The sequence below is a fragment of the Gymnoscopelus braueri genome (assembly GCF_963280865.1).
Source record: "Gymnoscopelus braueri genome assembly, chromosome: 14".
NCBI lineage: Eukaryota > Metazoa > Chordata > Actinopteri > Myctophiformes > Myctophidae > Gymnoscopelus > Gymnoscopelus braueri.
This window is the reverse complement of record NC_137619.1, coordinates 51,557,936-51,581,798: the sequence shown is the minus strand read 5'-3', so window position 1 is coordinate 51,581,798 and position 23,863 is coordinate 51,557,936. Positions and strand designations below refer to the sequence as shown.

Sequence of the window (23,863 nt, the reverse complement as noted above, 5' to 3'; positions counted from 1 at the left end):
GCTTGTTCCAAAACGTCTATGTGGTGCATGGCTGTTTGTTAGGCTGATCGAGGGTCTCCCAAGTTGGTCTGACTCACTGGATAGGCCCGGTGGGTCATGGTTTTCATCATAGTTAATCATTAATAAAGCAATTAACTACTGTAACTATTAACTAAAGAGAGAGCGCGCACACACACACACACACACACACACACACACACACACACACACACACACACACACACACACACACACGTACATGCAGGTGTGAATCATGTTCTCCCTGTCGTTAAGTGTTGTGTGTGTGTGTGTGTGTGTGTGTGTGTGTGTGTGTGTGTGTGCGTGTGTGCGTGCGTGCGTGCGTGCGTGCGTGCGTGCGTGCGTGCGTGCGTGCGTGTTTGTGGTGTGGTGAGTGCTGTATTTTCAATTTAAACGTAACGCTGATTGCTGAGAAGCGGGCTTGCTGAGCTTGTGATAACTAGAATCGTAACTGGTTATGCATAAACATAGGCCTATGTGGCTGGGGTTTCAGTTCTTTTTCTCGGCTGGAGATTGAGAAATTATTTGTGGTTTGTCAGAAAGTGTCTTTCTAGGTTCCCTTTATTCACTTTCGCTGCACACTTTTTGCTGATCAGCTTCCCAATCAACTTGACAAAACATTTTTCTCAGGGTGTTTGTTCCCACACGTATTCTACTGATGTCTTGTGTAATATGTGTGGATGAAAAGTAGTAAAAAGTAGTAAAAAAGTAGTATCCTAATTTGTCCCCTGTTTACATGGACCATTGATATGCTGCCAGGGTCAACGCTGTGCCGCTCCCCTGATATGATTCATTCAGGGTTCAGGGTTCACACTCGAACCAGCAAACCTGAGAGTGGACGATATGAATAGATGTTTTCGTCTGGGTGTGCCTCTGTCGTTTTAACTGTTTTTAGCGGAGCCGCCACCCTTTTACGTCTTGGGTTTGAGAACGACATTTCCGTATGCCTGCAGTGCGGCAGGCAGTGCCCGGGACGTCTAACGCTCCACTCCCTTCCAGTCAAACGTTTGACCTTTGGTCACATTTTCCCCAAGAAGTCAAAATATGCATTTTGAGGAGCTTTGGCTGATACAACCTAACATACTGTATCTCATTAATGGGAATATAAAAGCTGCGTAAGCTTGATTTACCACCAAAAGTTGGCTGAAGTTGATTATAGGCTATAGTGCAGTGTTTATCAACCCTGGCAAACGTCCGAATTTTGGGCCGGGGCTACTGCTGAGGTGTGCCGCGCCGTTTGAAAGTTTGAAAAAATATCATCATTTTTATTTATTTTTTTACAATAATAATAATCAGGCATGCAAACAGCCCGAGGTGAAAAGGGTGACAACATGCTGTTTTTTTTCGGGTCAGGTGTCACACTATTGCCCTATTTGGATTCAAAACGGCTAGTGGAAGCTGAAAAGCTGCAAGTTTGCATGTCTGAATAATGCAAAAACAGAAAAATTTGTTTGCATTTGCTTTTTTTCTCCCCCATATATTTTCATAATAAAAAAGTGCGTATCGTATCGTATCAAAATCGTATCGAAGTTGTGTGCCCAATATCGTATCGTATCGTTTCGTGAAATTAGTGTATCGGCACACCCCTAGTGTGTGTGTGTATATATATACACCGTATATATATATATATATAATTATATATATATATATATATATATATATATACAGTATATCTAGGTGTGCCCTGGGATCTTTTGGCTATGCCAGGTGTGCCTTGGCACAAGAAAGGTTGATAAACACTGCTATAGTGTACATAGTCACGTACAATAAAGCATACCGATAGACCCCACCATCTGCCAGTCCAGGTCTGGTAAGAAACAATAGTAGTTAATTTTTATAGTCCTGCATTGAGGTTTATGTGTATTTTTAACCTCTTAAACCTTATATGGTTGACCAGAGTCCCTCGTGGCTCTATACTAGTCTCTTTTCTGTTTTCTGCTTTCAGCTTTCGCTGAAAATAACCGATCGACAAGCTCACAACATGTTGTGGAGCCCTTCCTCATCTTTGCCACCGTCTATAGCCTGAGGAAGATCAACTTGGACGGCTCCAACGGCACAGTGCTCAGACGGGTGAAAACCATTGAACATAACAACACATCCTGAACAATATCATATGCAGAATGCTCTTGACATGATGGCAGAATCTATGTCTCTCAGAGACTAATAACACAACTGTGTGTTGGTGTGACACAGGGCTTGACGAACGCGGTGGCTCTGGACTTTGACTATCAGCAGCAGATGATCTACTGGACAGACGTGGGGACTAAAAGGATCAGTTGCATGCACATCAATGGCAGTGACTTCCAGGTCAGTGTGATAATGAGGATGGATGACGGGGAAGGGAAATTATGTTCCAAATCAGTTGTCGGGGAGTAACGCATTACACCAACGTGTTACAAGTAACACGTTACTGTAATAATATTACTTTTTCAAAGTACAGAGTAACTGTTGTTTCCAGCTTAACAACAGCTACAACAGATGGCACTCCCATTGAAAAAAAAGATCAGGTTTAGAATCAGAATCAGAATCAGAATCAGTTTTATTGTCACATCACAGGTTTACAAGGTAAAAAAGTGGGTGAAATTCTTTTTTGTACATCGTTCCCATCACTACGTTAGTTTCCATAGAAAGAAGAGGGGGGGGGAGAAGAAGAGGGTGGGGGGCAAGTGGGAAGGAGATCAAAACAAGAGAGCACCCTGAACAAGAGAGTTTAGTGGTGTAGGCCTACTGCAAAGTCAGAATATTCAGTAGAATGCAATTACCAATTTTGTGGAGTGTAACGGAAAAGTAATGTATGTAAAGTTCCTGTTGGCAGGGACTAATAGGTAAAGTAATAATATTACTTTTCAAAAGAGTAACGGGTAACATTCTTTATTTTTTTGTAATTAGCCCAACACTGTTACTTGTGATGTCACCTTTAACACTCGCATGACGGCAGTTAGACCATCCCCTATGCAGCCTGACTTCAGATCAAAATGATCGTTATTTCCTGCTATTCCATCAGCCACTGTCTCCCGTCTGCGCTCCAGACGAGCTGACACCTTATCCCCCGTGCTGCGGGGCACAGCGGTGCACAGCGGGGGATACCATTGGCCCTGATTCATAAAGCGATTTACGACCATATTTTGTACGTACCGGCATTTAGGACAAATCCTACACCTGCAGTCGGATTCATGAACGTTTTTTGGTCTGTGTTTTGTGCGCACGTTCTCAGGTCAGCCCCGAGGCTGTCATACCAGGGCTGAAATGTGCGTATGTCTTTAGAATGCTTTATTCTTCATGCCAAAATCAATTACAACAGTGGCAAACCTCAAATAAAATATATATGTGCCCAACATTTGTCAACACATATATAATTTTTTTTTAAATAAATGTCAAACAATGTATTGCTTGTAGCCTATACATAATATAGACATGATGTAGATTCCACCGCTTTTTATTTATTTTCTACGCTATCAGTGAATTATTAGGTCCCTCAGTGTGTTTGCCAGCGGGCCATCTAAGCCAAAGTGTCATGTAATAATGAAAATAGGCTATCATGGAAATGAAACTGCGGAGGGACTGATCGACGCACCTCCAGTGTCCGTGCCGCGGTATTAATTTGTAAAGCCTACTGTAGGCTACTCTACTGTATATTGATCACATGAACACCACACACAACAGCCTAATACATTTATGAAATATCCTTTCCAGGTTATTAGTCTATTATTTGCTGGCGGGTTAAACCTTGTAAACATTACACATTACGTTCAGCTGATCCATCGTGCAATAGTGGGACTCGGTTCCAGACAGATCAGAATGATGTTCAAGTTCTCTGTCAGTGTCAAGGCAATGCGGCCGACATCTGTAAGTTTGGACGAGAAGTTAAACTCCCACCTCCGGTGTTGCCAGATTTTGTGAGAGAAATAAGCAACCAGGTCTATGAAAATAAGCCCAAAAGAAGCTAGCCATATGAGAACTGTCTGTAAACCTATATATATATACTGTATACATTGAAATGATATACTGTAGTGTATACATTGGAGATAGCCGATCTACAAGCTCAAAGCGCTTCGTGATGCGTTGTGAGCTTGTAGATCTGCTATTTTCAAAACAAATCTTGCAATAAAATGTGGAATATTTGGAATATTTTTTAAACATTCTAACAACACAAATCTGGTAAGGGGCTCCAGCTGGCACAATATATTTTCAGATGGGGCTTATAGGGATAAATTAGCCTACATATTAACTTGGGGGTCCATGACATAAGAATATTTGAGAACCACCGGTTAAAATAATTGAACAATTGTGAAGCAAGCCCAAATAATCAACTACACTTTAGAAACAAGCCCAAAAAAACGCACCCCACAGCTACCAATATTTACAAGCAACTTTACAGAAAAATAAGCCCAAATTCGCTTATAATAAGCGGATATGGCAACACTGTGCCGTAAAGTGCCGTTAAAGTTGGATGCTGTTGGATGCAGACCAACCTGGTCATACGCACGTCTCTGGGATAGGCTATACGAACCCCTTTGTGAATTGCACGTCAGTTTGTGAGTACCAAAAATACGACCTCCTTTACGAACTTTATTTACCCCATATTTACGACCCTCTTTATCAATCGGGGCCATTGTCTTTTAAATAGGTATTAACATTTCAATTCCACTCCGCATATGTGAGCTCAGTGAGCTCACATATGTTGTGAGACTACATGCAGGCAGAAACATTATAATATAGGCTAAATGGGAACGTGAATGTGTAACTTGTAATGGTAACTGTAGATCCTGTATGTAAAATCTTAATGAAAAAAAACGTATAAAACAGCACGATCACTGTAGTGGTACATTAAACTATTGAGTGAAACATGGATAGCCTATATGAACCATTAGGCCTTTGTCTAATTATGTGACTGTCTCCATTGTCCAAAACACATGGATATCTCTTGACAAACCAATATTATTATCATTCATAATAATAATATTCACATTAGTTGCCTAAGCGTAAAGCGTCTCCTTCTATCATCACTGTCCACTGTGCCTTATAATAAGCATACATGGCAACCGAGAGAGAACCAAATACGCACGCAGCAGCGCTCATTGCTTAGATGAAATACAACATTTAGAGGTTAGATTTATGGGGACAACACAGCTGTCATTTTTATTTCATTATTAGTAGGCCTAAAGGAGAGAAGTCGCTTGGCCAGGCTGACTCAGTGAAATGCGAATCATCCATTAACTATAGAACAATGTCGATCTCCGGGTGGTCTGTAGGTGTGAAGCGCTCTAAGCCTGGCGGAGAGAGTAAGAGCGGTCTTAATAGCCGTAAAATAACGTCAGAGACGATATAAGTATAGCTAATTTCATATTTAGAAAACGTTTTAGATGGGGGAAAAAAAGGAAATAATTTAAATCGAATATTTAGGAAAAGTCATGGAAGGGGAACCTTCTGAGAGCTTCATGTGAAAAGATATTCCACTTCAAAGTCTCAAAATCGGTCAGAATGACTGCTTAGACACGCGAGTGTTAAATGAAGATGTGGTGCTGGTGGTCTTACCTTGCATGTCTCTCTGCCCTTGATTTCCTGTCTTTCAACATTCTCCTATCTAAGACCTAAATCATAAAAATGGTGATAAAACAACAAGTGGTGAGTGCATGTATGGCTTGTTTACAGGTCCTTCCCCACAAGTCGATCGGAAAGCCAGACGGTGTTGCTGTTGATTGGGTGGGACGAAATCTGTACTGGAGTGACACAGGGCGGAACACCATAGAAGTGTCCAAACTAAACGGGGAATACCCAACAGTACTGGTCAACACCGGCCTAGACGAGCCACGCGCCTTGGCTGTTGATGTACGCTACGGGTAAGAGCACTGTGGTGAAGGCATTATTATTATTTTTTTAATGCAAAAATGAAAAAAGCCAAGTACAAGAAGGTTACCATTTTCCACATGAGGAAAGTTTTAATAGAGTCATGTAAGTTGTCACTTACATGACTCAATTAAATTGAGTGTGGAACACTTCATTATGATTGTCTAAGCTTCTGCTTGATTAGTACTCCTTTGAGGCAAACTTATATTGTATGTCCACTAGTAGGCTACTCTAAAGTGCTCTATGGCTGATATGTTGTGAATAGTGACCCTGATGCAGTTTCTCCCTGACAGGTACTTGTACTGGGCAGACGTAGGTGACATCAACCCCCACATAGGGAGGATGGGGATGGACGGCACCAACAGGAGCATCATCGTGAAGGATAAGATCGGCTGGCCTAATGGCCTGACACTAGATTTCAACAATAATCGCCTGTATTGGGCCGATGCCAAGGAGGATAACATTGAGTTTGCCAGCCTGGACGGAACCAACAGACACACAGGTAACACACACACACACACACACACACACACACACACACACACACACACACACACACACACACACACACACACACACACACACGCACACGCATACACACACACACAGAATGCATATATGCTTTTATATATATATATATATATATATATACATATATATATATATATATATATATATATATATATATATATATAAATATATGTATATGTATATATTGCGATACAGTATGACGTCACGACGATACATATTGTCACGTTTTAATATTGTGATATATCGCGGCACGATATATCGGCACACCCTTATATAATACATAATAATATTAATATACTCCTTTGGTTTTTTCCATCTGTAGTTCTGAGTCAGGACATCCCCCACATCTTTGCTATAACTCTGTTTGAGGAGCACATCTACTGGACAGAGTGGGAGACCAAATCCATCTACAGAGCCCACAAGACTAAGGGTACCAACAAGACCTGGCTCTTCAGGACCCTGTTTCCTGATAAACCAATGGACATCCACGTCTACCACCCCCATAGGCAGCCCAATGGTCTGTGCCACTTACTGTATAGATATAACACTCTCATTATTCTTCATACTTCATTGTATTTTGTGGCTTTTATTTATTGTATATTATCGTATTATTTGATCTGTTTTGAACGGTGCTGTATTAATACCATTATTATTATTATTATTATTATTATTATTATTATTATTATTATTATTATTATTATTGTTATTACATTTATTATTATTATTATTAGTAGTAGTAGTAGTAGTAGTAGTAGTGGTAGTAGTAGTAGTGGTAGTAGTAGTAGTAGTAGTAGTTGTAGTAGTAGTAGTGGTAGTAGTAGTGGTGGTAGTAGTAGTAGTAGTAGTAGTAGTAGTAGTAGTAGTAGTAGTAGTAGTAGTATTGATCTGTGCATGTTTTCTCCACCCTGCAGTATCAGGTCATCCATGTCAGACCAACAATGGAGGCTGCAGTCACCTTTGTCTGCTCTCCTCACCTGGAGGAAGCTACAAGTGTGCCTGTCCTATCAACTCCTACTTGGCAACTGACAACAAGCAGTGCATGTCCAACTGCTCTGCCAGCCAGGTGATTCATCTCACGTTGACTTGTTTTACGTTGTATGACTTCAAAGGCCCTATTTTTCGCGTATTACTTGCCGGCAGGTCTTATGTCTTATATTAAGGCTCAGAGGTGTGTAAAATAACGATTGTTCATAAGATGGTGGCGTTATTTCTTAATAACTGCATAACACCTGGAAATAAGATGTGCAAAATAAGACCCTATGTCTCATGTCTGGTTTTGATACATGACTGACTCTAAAGATAAGCCTGTGTCCCTCCCAACAGTTTGCTTGTAAGAACTTCAAGTGCATTTCGCTCTCATGGAAATGTGACATGGAAAATGACTGCGGGGACCAGTCGGATGAACCCGCAGACTGCCGTGAGTGGAGACAGAAAAATTACCTCAACAGTCATGCTTTATTATTACAGTGTTTACAGTGATTAGTTACTGCTGCGTACTCCAATAGTCCGTCAACAGTTTCCAACACCTCTATCCTAACAAACAAAACTCTTATCTGCCCTCATTACATTTTCTCCACACATGGTGGGTCTGTAGATCTGCTTTTTGGTGGCTTCTTTGCCCAGGATGAGTGCTCATGAGTGCTGGTTTTCAGCATAGTTAATCATTAATAAAGCAATTAATTAATAGAGAGAGCACACACACACACACGTGCGCACGCACGCACGCACGCACGCACGCACGCACGCACGCACGCACGCACGCACACACACACACACACACACACACACACACACACACACACACACACACACACAAACAGAGAACATGATTCACACCTGCGTGTGTGTGTGTCAATTTAAACGAAATGTCGATTGCTGAGAAGCGGGCTTGCTCATTCCATGAGCTTGTGGTAACTAGTAACGTAACTGGTTACGCATAAACATAGGCCTATATGGCTGGGGTTTCAGTTCTTTTTCTCGGCTGGAGAAGGCTTGTCAAATGATTTGTGGTTTGTCAGAAAGTGTCTTTCCAGGTTCCCTTTTATTCACTTTCGCAGCACACTTTTTGCTGATCAGCAAATACGTTTCCCAATCAACGTGACAAAAAAAAACATTATATGTATTTTTCTCATGGCGTTTGTTCCCACACGTATTCTACTGATAAAAGATACTGTAAAAAGTAGTAAAAAAGTCGTATCCTAATTTGTTACCTATTTACATGGACCATTGATATGCTGCCAGGGAAGTGGTGGAAAAAGTACTCAAATATTTTACTTAAGTAAAAGTATCAATACTGCAATTTAGAAGTACTCTGTTACAAGTAAAAGTCCGGAATTCAAAATGTACAAATACATACAAGTACAAAGGTATTGGTATCAAAATGTACTTATAGTACCAAAAGTAAAAGTACTAAAATGTTTGAAAATAGCAGATCTACAAGCTTGCGACTTCTTAGGGTGACTTCTTTTGGTGACTTCTTAGGATGGACCGTCCCAAGAAGAAGTCAATTGTTGACTGCTGAAACGGCACATGTTGACCGGGGGGGGATATCGGGACATTAACTCTAACGGCGCTGGGTCTGCTGAATGGACTTTGCAACGACTCTCTCGCCCAGCGGCTCACTCGGCGGTGCCTCTCGTGGCTCAATTCTGCTTTAGCCGGTGTGCCGTTGTTTTAAAACAGTCGTTTTAACTGTTTTTGGCGGAGCCGTCGCCCTTTTATGTCTTGGGTTTGAGAACGGCACTTACGTATTCCTGCAGTGCGGCAGGCAGTGACCGGGACGTCTAACGCTCCACTCCCTTCCAGTCAAACGTTTGATGTTTGGTCATATTTTCCCAAAAAAGTCACAATATGCATTTTGAGGAACTTTGGCTGATACAACCTAAAATAAGGTCTCATTCATGGAAATATAAAATCTGCGTAAGGTTAATTTACCACTTTGAAAGTTGGCTGAAGTGCTTATACTGTCGGGCAGATACCTCTTATCTCCGTATTTTACCTTTATTCGTACATTTTTTTATTCGTCATTCTATGTCACACAAAAGTAGCAAAAATAGCCGATCTACAAGCTCAAAACGCGTCGCAGTGCGACACGTTTTGAGCTTGTAGATTTGCTATTTTTGCTATCTTTGAATTGGAATCCAGATTGGTTTGTTTGCTCTTTTTGAATTAGAATCCTGAAAAGTAAGATTTGTATGTAATTTCAAATGCATTTAGTTATACTTATGTTAACTTTATGAACTTAAATACAAATACATTGGACAGTTTTAATACTAGTCATTAAGCTACTAATACAGACTGAAATAATTAAAGCAGGTCATGTTTGCATGTTTGTAATTGTAACAGCTGAAATCAATAATAAATATCAGTAATCCAATATTAACCTGCGGGCCGCATTAAGTGAAGGTGGGGGCCGCATGTGGCCCCCGGGCCGCCAGTTGCCCATGTATGGGCTATAGTGTACATTGGTCACATACAATGAAACATGTATAGGCCAACCGATAGACCCCACCATATGCCAGTCCAGGTCTGGAAACAATAGGAGCCAATTTAGATAGTCCTGCATTGAGGTTTATGTGTATTTTTTACTTCTTAAACCTTTTATGGTTGACCGGAGTCCCTCAGGGCTCTATACTAGTCTCTTTTCTGTTTTCTGCTTTCAGCTTCCGCTGAAAATAGCCGATCGACAAGCTCACAACACGTTGCGGAGCCCTTCCTCATCTTTACCACCGTCTACAGCCTGAGGAAGATCAACTTGGACGGCTCCAACGGCACAGTGCTCAGACGGGTGAAAACCATTGAACATAACAACACATCCTGAACAATATTGTGTACAGAATGCTCTTAACATGATGCCAGAATCTATATCTCTCAGAGACTTAGCTTTGGTCGTTAGCGTTAGAAGGAGTTCTCCTTAACGCTATGGGACTTTCGATCCTTTCCCCTCACAGCTCACACCCGCGGTAGCGCAGGCTGCGCAGCCGCTCGTCTATAGTAAAAAATAAAAAACTCACCAAACTACTCACCAAAATAAAGAGGGTTTTATGGAGTTGAAAGCCTACTCTACTTAGTGGGAACACTCAGAGCCCCCCACCTCACGTCTAAAATACACTTTTTGGCCAGAAAAGAAAATATTTCACCGGAGGCAAAAAAAACGTTTTTGGTTACTCCACTGCATCCTCTGCAGATCTGGTCAATGGAATTTTTCTATGGACCAAATTTCACCTTCACCAAATATTTTCTTTCCTGGCCAAAAAGTGTATTTTAGTCGTGGGGTGGGGGGTGTATTTTTTATTTTTACTACAGACGAGAAGCCTGTGGTGCGAGCGCAAAGGCCCGAAAGTCCCATAGCGTTAAGGAGACCTCCTTCTAACGCTATGGACCAGAGCTATCAGGGACTCTAACACAACTGTGTGTTGGTGTGACACAGGGCTTAACGAACGTGATGGCTCTGGACTTTGACTATCAGCAGCAGATGATCTACTGGACAGACTTGAGGACTAAGAGGATCAGTTGCATGCACATCAATGGCAGTGACTTCCAGGTCAGTGTGAAAATGAGGATGGATGACGGGGAAGGGAAATGATGTTCCTGATCAGTTGTCGGGGAGTAACGCATTACATCAACGTGTTACAAGTACCACGTTACTGTAATAATATTACTTTTCCAAGAACCAAGTAACTGTTGTTTCCAGCATAACAACAGCTACAACAGTAAATAGACGGCACTCCCACTGAAAAAAAGGTGTACTGCTTGTGGTGTAGGCTTACTGCAAAGTCAGAATATTCAGTAGAATGCAATTAGGAGTGTAACGGGAAAGTAATGTAAGTAAGGTTCCTGTTGGCAGGGACTAATAGATAAAGTAATAATATTACTTTTTAAAAGAGTAACGAGTAACATTATTTTTTATTTTTGTTGTAATTAGCCCAATACTGTTAGTTGTGATGTCAAAGTTAAATGAAAATGTGGTGCTGGCGGTCTTACTGTACCTTGCATGTCTCTCTTCTCTCTGCCCTTGATTTCCTGTCTTTCTACATTCTCCTATCTAAATTATAATCTAAACTAAATCATAAAGATGGTGATAAAACTAGAAGTGGTGAGTGCATGTATGGCTTGTTTACAGGTCCTTCCCCACAAGTCGATCGGAAAACCAGACGGTCTGGCTGTTGATTGGGTGGGACGAAATCTGTACTGGAGTGACACGGGGCGGAACACCATAGAAGTGTCCAAACTAAACGGGGAATACCCAGCAGTACTGGTCTACACCGGCCTAGACGAGCCACGCGCCTTGGCTGTGGATGTACGCTACGGGTAAGCGCACTGTGGTGAAGGAATTATTTTCATGCAGATTTTATTTTTTAAATGCAAAAATTTAAAAAGCCAAGTACAAGAAAGTTACCATTTACCACACGAGGAAAGTTTTAATAGAGTCATGTAAGTTGTCACTATTAAATTGAGTTTGGAACACTTTCTTATGATTTTCTCAAAGGAGCACTATCAAGCAGAAGCTTAGACTAACTCATATTGTATGTCCACTAGTAGGCTACTCTACAGTGCTCTATAGACCATGTTCACACAGCGGCCATATCCCATTAAGTCAATGAAATGCCACCCCAGTTGCCTCGGCAACGGGGTAGCATTTTCAATTTAAAATTCCAAAATGGCCGCTGTGTGAATATAGTCTATGGCTGATATGTTGTGAATAGTGACCCTGATGCAGTTTCTCCCTGACAGGTACTTGTACTGGTCAGACTGGGGCATCAACCCCCACATAGGGAGGATGGGGATGGACGGCACCAACAGGAGCATCATCGTGAAGGATAAGATCGGCTGGCCTAATGGCCTGACGCTAGACTTCAACAATGATCGCCTGTATTGGGCCGATGCCAAGGAGGATAACATTGAGTTTGCCAGCCTGGACGGGACTAACAGACACACAGGTAACTAGGCATTTAACAGTATGAAATTATTAGTCTATGAAATTAACACATTGAGAAAAATATTAAAATATGATTTTAAACTTAGCTTTATTCATTTATATTTCAGTCACAAAAGTCTTGTTTTAAAAAATATACAGACCTGGGGCCCTATTTTGCGATACCCACTATTTGGGGATTTAGAGGCGGCTGCGCTATGCCTTAACTTTAAACTTATTGACACAAGGAATTAACAGTCCACAGTTGTGGATTACAGTAAAATTGTAATGACAATCACATTCACAATCACTATATTGTTATTATTAAATAAAAATAATAAATAAATAAATACCGTGAGCTTTGAGGTTTATTCTGCGGTAATAACGTAATACCGTATACCGTTACATGCCTACAGGTAACAAACACACACACACACACACACACACACACACACACACACACACACACACACACTCAGTTGATACTGAATTTGACTGTGTATGAGAACAAGAACAAATAAGAACAAATGCTTATTTTCCATGAGTATCGGAAGAGAAAGCAAGGAAAGTAGTGAGCTACATTATTTACTTTATTGATCCATTTGAACACTTATTATAATGGTTTAGTTTTGTATTGTACAATACATTATACATTAATACATACACTAATATTAATATACTCTTTTGGTTTTGTCTATCTGTAGTTCTGAGTCAGGGCATCCCCCACATCTTTGCTATTACTCTGTTTGAGGAGCACATCTACTGGACAGAGTGGGAGACCAAATCCATCTACAGAGCCCACGAGACTAAGGGTACCAACAAGACCAGGCTTTTCAGCACCCAGTATCCTGACAAACCAATGGACATCCACGTCTACCACCCCCATAGGCAGCCCAATGGTCTGTGCCACTCACTGTATAGATATAACACTCTCTCATTATTAGTCTTCATTGTATTTTGTGGCTTTTATTTATTGTATATTATCATATTAGTTGATCTGTTTTGAACGGTGCTGTATTAATACCATTATTATTATTATTATTATTAGTAGTAGTAGTAGTAGTAGTAGTAGTAGTAGTAGTAGTAGTAGTAGTAGCAGTAGTAGTAGTAGTAGTAGTAGTAGTAGTAGTAGTAGTAGTTGTAGTAGCAGTTGTAGTAGTAGTAGTAGTCATAGTAGTATTATTAGTAGTAGTAGTAGTTTTCTTGTTGTTGTTGTTGTTGTTGTTGTTGTTGTTGTTGTTGTTGTTGTTGTAGTTCTAACATGTCTGGGTCATCGTATTCATCACACTGCATGTTTTTTCCACCCTGCAGTATCAGGTCATCCATGTCAGACCAACAATGGAGGCTGCAGTCACCTGTGTCTGCTGTCAGCTGGAGGAGGCTACAAGTGTGCCTGTCCTATCAACTCCTACTTGGCAGCTGACGGCAAGCAGTGCATGTCCAACTGCACTGCCAGCCAGGTGATTCATCTCACGTTGACTTGTTTTACGTTGTATGACTTCATAGGCCATATTTTGCGTGTATTAATTACCAGCAAGTCTTATGTCTTATATTAAGGCTTGGAGGCGTGGTCAGCGCTAGTTTGCTATTTTGAGGATGGTAAAACGCGCATTGGGCAAGGCGGTGGATGCTTCCTTTTTACCCTTAAGCGTTTGATAGCGGGATAATAAAATCATGATTGATACACCAAATGAACATTGACACTTCACAGATTACAGAGAACTTCAAATTATAATAATGGTTTGAGAATTGGCCAAGTATGGCTTAGTTAACTCATTAACCGCCATAGTAAAACATCGTCCATAACCGCGATTCCGAGCGTTTTCACTAACCTTTGAAAAATCATAGAATATTATTCTTCACAACGATCCATCCACCAATTGCTTTAAAAGACGTATCCGAGTCTCGTAGAATCGTTTAAAAAAAATTGTGCCATCTCGATAATCCGTTCCATGGTTATTGGCTATTGAATGTTTTTGCCAAAAAGCAACAGAAAGCAGAGAAAAAAAGCATTTTCCCAAATCCATTAGAATGGGAGTGAATGTGGCAGGTTTTTTTTGCGATCACGTGATTTCCTGCTTCACTGCTTAACGGGGAGTCAAATGGTGACTCATAGGTTAGCAAAGAGCGTAAACAAATCTAGCGTAAACACTGAAAACACAACATGCGTCAAAAGACGTCATTAAACTGCCCAACCAAACATTTATTTTTGCGCTTAAGACGTGGTCCTGACCACATCTTAGCGCTATGCGGTAAGTCTTGTTAAGTCAAGGGGAAAAAATAGCAGATACTGCATAGTGTCTTTAATTAACCTATGAACACTCACACAGGCGTTAAATATGCTGGCGAGTCTTAAGCCTTAAAGGAGGAGTTCACCCAAAAAATTACTTATTTTCTATCAATTACACACCCCATGAAGCCTTGATTTCATGGATTTATTTTTGTTTTTGTGGCATTCCTAAGACAATAATTTGATCGTGTGTATTTCCGTTAGGAGACACAAATAATCGACTTTGTGTCTCCTACCGGATACATTAGCCGGTAGGAGACGGGAATCAAATTATTAGCTTAAGAATGCGACAAAAACTAAAAAGAATCCATTGATTCAAGGCTTCATAGGGTGTGCAATTGATAGAAAATAAGTAATTTTTTGGGTGAACTCCTCCTTTAAGCGTTTGTGTTCAGCACAACATGTAAAATAGCGATTGTGTATAAGATGGTGGCGTTATTACTTAATTAGTGCATAACACATGGAAATAAGACGTGCAATATAGGACCCTATGTCTCAGGTCTGGTTTTGATACATGACTGACTCTAATGATAAGCCTGTGTCTCTCCCATCAGTTTGCTTGTAAGAACTTCAAGTGCATTTCGCTCTCATGGAAATGTGACATGGAAGATGACTGTGGGGACCAGTCGGATGAACCCGCAGACTGCTGTGAGTGGAGACAGAAAAATGACATGCTTTATTATTACAGTGTTTACAGTGATTAGTTACTACTGCATACCCCAATTGTCCGTCGACAGTTTCCGACACCTCTATCTTAACATAAAATGAACAAAACTCTATCTGCTCTCATTCAATTCTCTCCACACATGGTGGGTCTGTAGATCTGGTTTTTGGTGGCTTCTTTGCCCAGGATGAGTGCTCATAGGCGGGTAGGAGTAGCGAGGAGAGTCGGTCTCTGGTGGTGCTTGTTCCCAAACTTCCAGGTGGTGCATGGTTGTTTGTTAGGCTGATCGAGGGTCTCCCAAGTTGGACTGACTCACTGGATACGCCCGGAGGGTCATGGTTTTCATCATAGTTAATCATTGATAAAGCAATTAATTAACAGAGAGTACACACACACACACACACACACACACACACACACACACACACACACACACACACACACACACACACACACACACACACACACACACACACATATACATGCAGGTGTGAATCATGTTCTCCCTGTCGTTAAGTGTGTGTGTATGTGCGTGTGTGTATGTGCGTGTGTGTGTGTGTGTGTGTGTGTGTGTGTGTGTGTGTGTGTGTGTGTGTGTGCGTGCGTGCGTGCGTGCGTGCGTGCGTGCGTGCGTGCGTGCGTGCGTGCGTGCGTGCGTGCGTGTGTGTGTGTTTGTGTTTATCACAAGCAATGATGTCTGTACTTTACAACCGATAGGCTTTACAAATCTGAGTCTCTTTAGTTTGCTCATTGTCATGACGGAGCAGAGACGTTGGTGAGTGCTGTATTTTCAATTTAAACAAACTAGTGGTAACTAGTAACGTAACTGGCTACGCATAAACATAGGCCTATATGGCTGCCGCTTCAGTTCTTTTTCTCGGCTGGAGATTGAGAAATGATTTGTGGTTTGTCAGAAACTGTCTTTCTAGGTTCAATTTATTCACTTTCGCTGCACACTTTTTGCTGATCAGCAAATACATTTCTCAATCAACTTGACAAAACATTTTTCTCATGGCGTTTGTTCCCACACGTATTCTACAGATGTCTTGTGTAATATGTATGGATGAAAAGCAGTAAAAAGTAGTAAAAAAGTAGTATCCTAATTTGTCCCCTGTTTACATGGACCATTGATATGCTGCCAGGGTCAACGCTGTGCTGGTCCCCTGATATGATTCATTCAGGGTTCAGCGTTCACGCGCAAACCTGAGAGTGGACGATATGAACAGATGTTTTCGTCTGGGTGCGCCTCTGTCGTTTTATTTGTTTTTAGCGGAGCCGTCGCCCTTTTACTTCTTGGGTTTGAGAACGGCACTTCTGTATTCCTGCAGTGCGGCAGGCAGTGCCCGGGACGTCTAACACTCCACTCCCTTCCAGTCAAACGTTTGACGTTTGGTCACATTTTCCCCAAAAAGTCAAAATGTGCATTTTGAGGAGCTTTGGCTGATACAACCTAAAATACTGTATTTCATTAATGGAAATATAAAAGCTGCGTAAGCTTAATTTACCCCTTTAAAAGTTGTCTGAAGTTGATAATAGGCTATAGCAGGGGTGATGCAACTTTGATGATGGAGAGGGCCACTATATTTCCACACTCACTCCAGGGGACCACATTGCTTATACTGTCAGGCAGACACCTCTTATCTCCATATTTTACCTTTTTCGTAAAGTAATGCCGTACTTCGCCATTCAATGACACACAATGTCACTATCTGAGTGCGACGCGTTTTGAGCATGTAGATTTGCTATCTTTGCCATTTTTTTATTGGAATTCTGAAAAGTTATATAATAAAAAAAATCAAATGCATTTAGTTATACTCATGTTAACTTTATGAAACTTAAATACAAATATATTGGACATAAAAATTACTGAATTTTACTACTAGTCATTAAGCTACTAATATAGATTAAAGTGGTTCATGTTTGCATGTTTGGAATTGTAACAGCTGAAATCAATAATATATCAGTAATCCGATATTAACCTGCTGCATTCACTAGAATGGGGAATCTCACTTCCAGCTGAAACAGTGCAACTTGTAGTAGTTTATAATGGCATTATGGGTATATATTACATTTCACAAGACATAGTACTTGTAGATAAAAGAGATGAATTGGCTTAAAATGCACTAAGTCTTAACTTTATATTCAAGACATTCAAGTGTATTAAAGACATAGTTCAATGTTGAAAATGAGTGGTATTCCCCTTTAAGTGAAGGTGGTGGCCACATGTGGCCCCCGGACCGCCAGTTACCAATATATGGGCTATACTGTACATTGGTTAAATACAATAAAACATGTATAGGCCTACCGATAGACCCCAACATATTCCTGTCCAGGTCTAGTACTTGGCGTCAGTCCGAGGCTAGCGCATGTATTACAACATCCCTTACTGCTCTGGTTACAGCCGAGCTACCCCTCTCTCCGAAACAATTCACTTCAGACCTTGTTGTTATATCTACTCTTAAAATGTGGGCCCAATTCCGTCAGCAAAAACGGAAATTTTAGTGGATTTTCTTTAGAAGGCCCCATATGCAACAACCATTTATTTCTCCCTGCTAAATTGGATGCCAGCTTTTTGCACTGGAAAAGATCAGGCCTGTATAAATTTACTGGCCTTTACATAGACGGGACCTTTGCCACTTTCAATGAACTTTCACTCAAATTCAACCTCCCCCGCTCACATCTATTCAGGTACTTTTCAAACCCAACCTTTCCTAATTTAGAACCAGAATTGAAATTTGATATTTTGTTACAGACCCCTGCTCAACTTCAAGGTCTCATATCAAACATTTACAGCTCTATATCTTCATTTAATGACGCCTCACTCAGCCAGATTAAGGGGGACTGGGAGGGGGAACTTGGTGTAGTGATACCGGAGGACACATGGAACCGGGCCACGAGTGCAGTGAATGGGATTACTTCCTGTGCCCGTCTCAATCTGATACAGTTTAAAGTTCTCCACCGTGGCCATTTTAGTAAGGCTAGATTAAGCAGAATCTTTCCTGACCTGGATGGGAGCTGTGAGAGATGTCAACAAGACTCAGTCAACTTGACTCACATGTTCTGGTCCTGCCCCAGTTTAATTGTTTTTTGGACAGATGTAACTCTCAGATGCCTTTGAGGTGAATATTCAACCTAGTGTCGTATATGGTCCATTGATCAGACAGGAAAAACACTATTCCATAACTATTCCCTAAGTGCAAGAATACACAAGAATACAGTTTGAAAGAGGGTTTGTCCATAGAAATGTATTTATTACCACAGACGTGACACCTGCATTGCCAATCCACAGAGTGTAACTAAATCACCAAAACATTGTACTTTATACAGACAGACATTTGACATAGGACCTCCTCCCAGTCCTCCTTCTTGACCACTTACAAACAGGTTTTTAGAAGCAAATGGCTTCTTGGGGTGGTCCTTCTCAGTCAACACAATGGATCACACAATCTGTCTTGGTTTTAACACAGAACATTTATCTATCAAACTGCACTTTTACACAAGCTCATATTATGAAATCATTGTTTAACATCTTATTAGCTTCAATATAAGACCACACATATATGTAGTCAACCTTGTATGAATGATTTAGACAAAAATAGATGATTTAAGAGGAATGGCATTATTCTTAGATTCAAGAGCAACTGGTTCTGCTCCCCCTAGAGTCAGCTGTCCTCGTGACTCTGGGTATTCTGTATTTACCTTAAAACTTCAAGGGGGATCTTCCTATAGGGGCCTAAGGTCTCACTGCCCTCTTCTTTTCTTACCCTATAAGGTGCAAGGCTGTGTGACTCACAGTCTCCTTAATTTAGAATGCTATTTCTTAACCCCAGTACTTTTCCGGCTTCCTCCTTATTTTACTGAAACAATGTCATTCTTGAATAGGTTTGCCAACCTGCTGTCTCTGTTATTAACCCTTAATAAATGATATAGTCCTGGATACCATACTAGCTTTGAAGTCGCTATTTTTGGGGTGTCCGGTGACCACTCTCCATCTTGGAAAAAAATCAAGAATGCTATTTCCTTTGTGTCCTTGTTAGCCCGTAGGAGAATTTTACTAGAATGGAAATCAGCCACCCCACCTAGAATATCACTCTGGTTACAGGACCTTATGTTCTTTTTAAAAATAGAAAAAATAAAGTACTCTATCAGAGGTTCAGCTCAAATGTTTTACTCCATCTGGGGCCCCCTTCCTCTTATATATCCAAAACCAAAACGTGCTCCCTCCAGATTAACTCGTTTTTCTAATCATCTTCCCCTTTATGATCTGGGCTACCCCTGGCCGACTGTATATAAGGCTGTTACTTCATGGCATGTGAACCCTGACTGATTGGTTTGATTAATATGCTCTTTTTTTTAATATATCCTTTTTTTTTTTTTTACTACATGTATGTTTGCATATGGTAAACTGGAACTGTAAACCTGTACACAACACCTTTTTTTTCTTTCTTTTTTTTTGGGTTATGATGTTTTATTTGGATTTGGATTTATTTTCCACTTGTGTTTCCTTTACTTAGCCTTTGACATAATGCAATGTTTGTCTGGTTGACAGTATGGTCATAGTCCTCTGGGGTGGGGGGGTTAGGAGAAAAAAGAAAAGAGAAAAGGGGGGATATGGAATATATATATATATATACATATATGCACTTCAGTTTGTTTATGCTGTATCCCAAACCTTTTCTCTAATACAAATTATTTAAAAAAAAAAAACAATATAGCCAATTTAGAGTTAGTCCTGCTTTGAGGTTTATGTGTATTTTTAACCTCTTAAACCTTATATGGTTGACCGGAGACCCTCAGGGCTCTATACTAGTCTCTTTTCTGTTTTCTGTTTTCAGCTTCTGGTGAAAACGTTGGGGAGCCCTTCCTCATCTTTGCCACCGTCTATAGCCTGAGGAAAATCAACTTGGACGGCTCCAAAGGCACAGTGCTCAGACGGGTGAAAACCATTGAACATAACAACACATCCTGAACAATATCATGTACAGAATGCTCTTGACATGATGCCAGAATATATGTCTCCCAGAGACTAATAACACAACTGTGTGTTGGTGTGACACAGGGCTTGACGAACGCGGTGGCTCTGGACTTTGACTATCAGCAGCAGATGATCTACTGGACAGACGTGGCGACTAAGAGGATCAGTTGCATGCACATCAATGGCAGTGACTTCCAGGTCAGTGTGATAATGAGGATGGATGACGGGGAAGGGAAATGATGTTCCAAATCAGTTGTCGGGGAGTAACGCATTACACCAACGTGTTACAGGTAACACGTTACTGTAATGCTATTACTTTTTCAGTACTGAGTAACTGTTGTTTCCAGCATAACAACAGCTACAACAGACGGCACTCACACTGAAAAAAAGTTCAGGTGTACTGCTAGTGGTGTAGGCCTACTGCAAAGTCAGAATATTCAGTAGAATGCAATTACCAATTTTGTGGAGTGAAACGGAAAAGTAAGTAATGTTCCTGTTGGCAGGGACTAATAGGTAAAGTAAGAATATTACTTTTCAAAAGAGTAACAAGCAACATTCTTTTTATTATTTTTTGTAATTAGCCCAACACTGTTACCTGTGATGTCACCGTTAAATGAAAATTGGTGCTGGTGGTCTTACCTTGCATGTCTCTCTTCTCTCTGCCCTTGATTTCCTGTCTTTTTACATTCTCCTATCTAAGAACTAAATCATAAAAATGGTGATAAAACAGAAGTGGTGCATGAATGGCTTGTTTATAGGTCCTTCCCCACAAGTCGATCGGAAAACCAGACGGTCTGGCTGTTGATTGGGTGGGACGAAATCTGTACTGGAGTGACACAGGGCGGAACACCATAGAAGTGTCCAAACTAAACGGGGAATACCCATCAGTACTGGTCAACACCGGCCTAGACGATCCACGTGCCTTGGCTGTGGATGTACGCTATGGGTAAGAGCACTGTGGTGAAGGCATTATTTTCATGCAGATTTTCTTTTTTAACACATTTGTTTTTTTAAAACAGGGTACATCCTAGGGCTTTCACCAACTAGTCGACTACCACTAGTCGACTTTGTTGGTACTAGTCGAATAGTAAAAAAAAAAAAAAAAATGTTTTTTTTTTTTTTTTGTAATGCCATAGTAATGGCCCATCTTACTATTATTATTATCCTCCTGACTTTATTTTTTTTATCAAAAGGGGGTCAAAAGTATGCCCAATAAAAGCCTATTATTGGGCAATGGGGATCCTTGGAGACGCTGCTGTGGTGCTGTGCTGCTGTGCCAGAAGCGCTTCCCTTAAAACGCCATAAAAATAAGGGCAGGAGGATAATAATAATAGTAATATAGTAGTAGGATGGCATTAAAACAATGCCCCCCCCCCTAAAAAAAATATATATATATATATATATATATTTTTTTAATGTAAATTTCGACTAGTCGACTAGTCGACTACTACTTGGTCAAATGAGTCGACTAGTAAAAATCATTAGTTGTGAATGCCCCATTGCCAGCGTTCTTACCGTTTACGCTGGTCTATTTAGAGCTGTAGACGGCTCCACGGATGTAAACACAGCCTGCGTGCGTGATGTAGTGGGTCCCGTCTAAGTACTGGAACAATAACATTTCTCACACGATCCGCCATTGCAGAGTGATCGTGTGTCAAAAGTGGCTCGTTTTCACCACGTTAAAAAGATATGGAGATATGGAGCTTTTTCTCAAGATCATTTAATGAGAGTGGACGGGAGCTATTTTGTTTTGGCACGGATCCACATCTGTCCTTTCCATTTTATAGGCTCCGTGGGTCATTCCGAAGTTGCGTTAGAGCGCCCCATGTGGGGGAAAAAATTATAAAAATGTGCAAACAAGAGAATCCTTGTGTTTGTCACTTAATGAGTTAAATGCAAAAGTTTAAAAAGCCAAGTACAAAAAGGTTACCATTTACCACACAAGTAAAGTTTTAAGTTGTCACTATTAAATTGAGTATGGACATTATGATTGTCTAAGCTTCTGCTTGATAGTACTCCTTTGAGGCAAACTCATATCGTATGTCCACTAGTAGGCTACTCTATGTGCTCTATGGCTGATATGTTGTGAATAGTGACCCTGATGAAGTTTCTCCCTGACAGGTACTTGTACTGGTCAGACGTAGGTGACATCAACCCCCACATAGGGAGGATGGGGATGGACGGCACCAACAGGAGTATCATCGTGAAGGATAAGATCGGCTGGCCTAATGGCCTGACGCTAGATTTCAACAATGATCGCCTGTATTGGGCCGATGGCAAGGAAGATAATATTGAGTTTGCCAGCCTAGACGGAACCAACAGACACACAGGTAACACACACCCACCAACACACAAACACACTCACGCACGCACGCACACACTCAGTATGTCTATCTCTCTCTCTCTCTATATATATATATATATTAGGGCATTCACAACTAATGATTTTTACTAGTCGACTCATTTGACCAAGTAGTAGTCGTTTTTTTTCTCTCGTTTTTTAGGGGGGGGCATTGTTTTAATGCCATCTAATCTCTCAAGAACAGATTCTGCTCTGCGTTGGAATCTGTCGTGAAGGCTCGTCATAACATGTACGCACTGGGCTACAAGTGGGCGTGCCTTCAGATCAGGAAGCAGGCCGCGCTTTACCCAATCAAATGTAGTGGGCGGGATTCACGTGTCCGTCGAAGTTTCCCCCTCGAAACAAACCCAAACTAATTTAACAATAGCATCCACGGAGCAGACAAAACCACAGAAAGATATTCACATTTTAACTTACTCTTTCATCATAGAAACAAGTGGGCTTATAACCAAAACAATCCATGTTCTCTGGGAGAAGTGGTGTTAGTGTTCCGTGTAGAAATATTGTTAGTGGGAATGAAAACATAGTGGCACCACCGGAAGTGAAAGCTGAAGGCAGACCAAAACCCTGGTTTCCTTTGCGCACGGGTGCTACATCGCCATTGTCCCAGAGCCAGTGAGAGATAGTACAAACAGCAGAGGGCGCTGTTTTTCATTCTCACTGGCTCTGGGTTCCCAGATTGAATGCCATCCTACTACTATATTACTATTACAAGTAAGACGCGCGAACGTGGGAAGCGAACGCCAAAAAAAAAAATTATGAAAAGAAATTATTTAAAAAAAGTAACCAATAAAAAAATATATAAGAATTACAAAACAATCTGCGTTATCCTCCTGCCCTTATTATTATGGCGTTTTAAGGGAAGCGCTTCTGGCACAGCAGCACAGCAGCACAGCACCACAGCAGCGTCTCCAAGGATCCCCATTGCCCAATAATAGGCTTTTATTGGGCATACTTTTGACCCCCTTTTGATAAAAAATAAAGTCAGGAGGATAATAATAATAGTAAGATGGGCCATTACTATGGCATTAAAACAAATTACAATTTTTTTTAAATATTTTTTTCAACTATTCGACTAGTACCAACAAAGTCGACTAGTGGTTATACTAGTCGACTAGTTGGTGAAAGCCCTAATATATACAGTATATATATATATATACATACACACACACACACATTATCATATAATATCATTACTATACTATTCATATTCATTAATTATTCATATTAATTCATTCATTATTAATAATATCTTTAGTATA

At 40.7% G+C, this 23,863-nt stretch overlaps 1 protein-coding gene across 2 annotated transcripts in view; it reads left to right on the top strand.

Annotated features, from left to right (window-relative positions):
* The window catches only part of LOC308099774 (low-density lipoprotein receptor-related protein 6-like), a 71,019-nt gene that overhangs the window by 13,974 nt on the left and 33,182 nt on the right, over positions 1–23,863 (top strand). For both annotated transcript variants that reach the window (XM_080448559.1, XM_080448558.1), the window contains exons 10-27: positions 1,964–2,088; positions 2,212–2,325; positions 5,671–5,858; positions 6,159–6,367; positions 6,719–6,913; positions 7,308–7,459; positions 7,720–7,813; positions 10,059–10,183; positions 10,826–10,939; positions 11,519–11,706; positions 12,130–12,335; positions 13,015–13,209; positions 13,622–13,770; positions 15,155–15,248; positions 20,100–20,200; positions 20,324–20,437; positions 20,998–21,185; positions 22,361–22,569. In XM_080448559.1, coding sequence (XP_080304685.1) covers positions 1,964–2,088; positions 2,212–2,325; positions 5,671–5,858; positions 6,159–6,367; positions 6,719–6,913; positions 7,308–7,459; positions 7,720–7,813; positions 10,059–10,183; positions 10,826–10,939; positions 11,519–11,706; positions 12,130–12,335; positions 13,015–13,209; positions 13,622–13,770; positions 15,155–15,248; positions 20,100–20,200; positions 20,324–20,437; positions 20,998–21,185; positions 22,361–22,569 — 2,760 coding nt within the window. The remainder of the gene's footprint in view (positions 1–1,963; positions 2,089–2,211; positions 2,326–5,670; positions 5,859–6,158; positions 6,368–6,718; positions 6,914–7,307; positions 7,460–7,719; positions 7,814–10,058; positions 10,184–10,825; positions 10,940–11,518; positions 11,707–12,129; positions 12,336–13,014; positions 13,210–13,621; positions 13,771–15,154; positions 15,249–20,099; positions 20,201–20,323; positions 20,438–20,997; positions 21,186–22,360; positions 22,570–23,863) is intronic.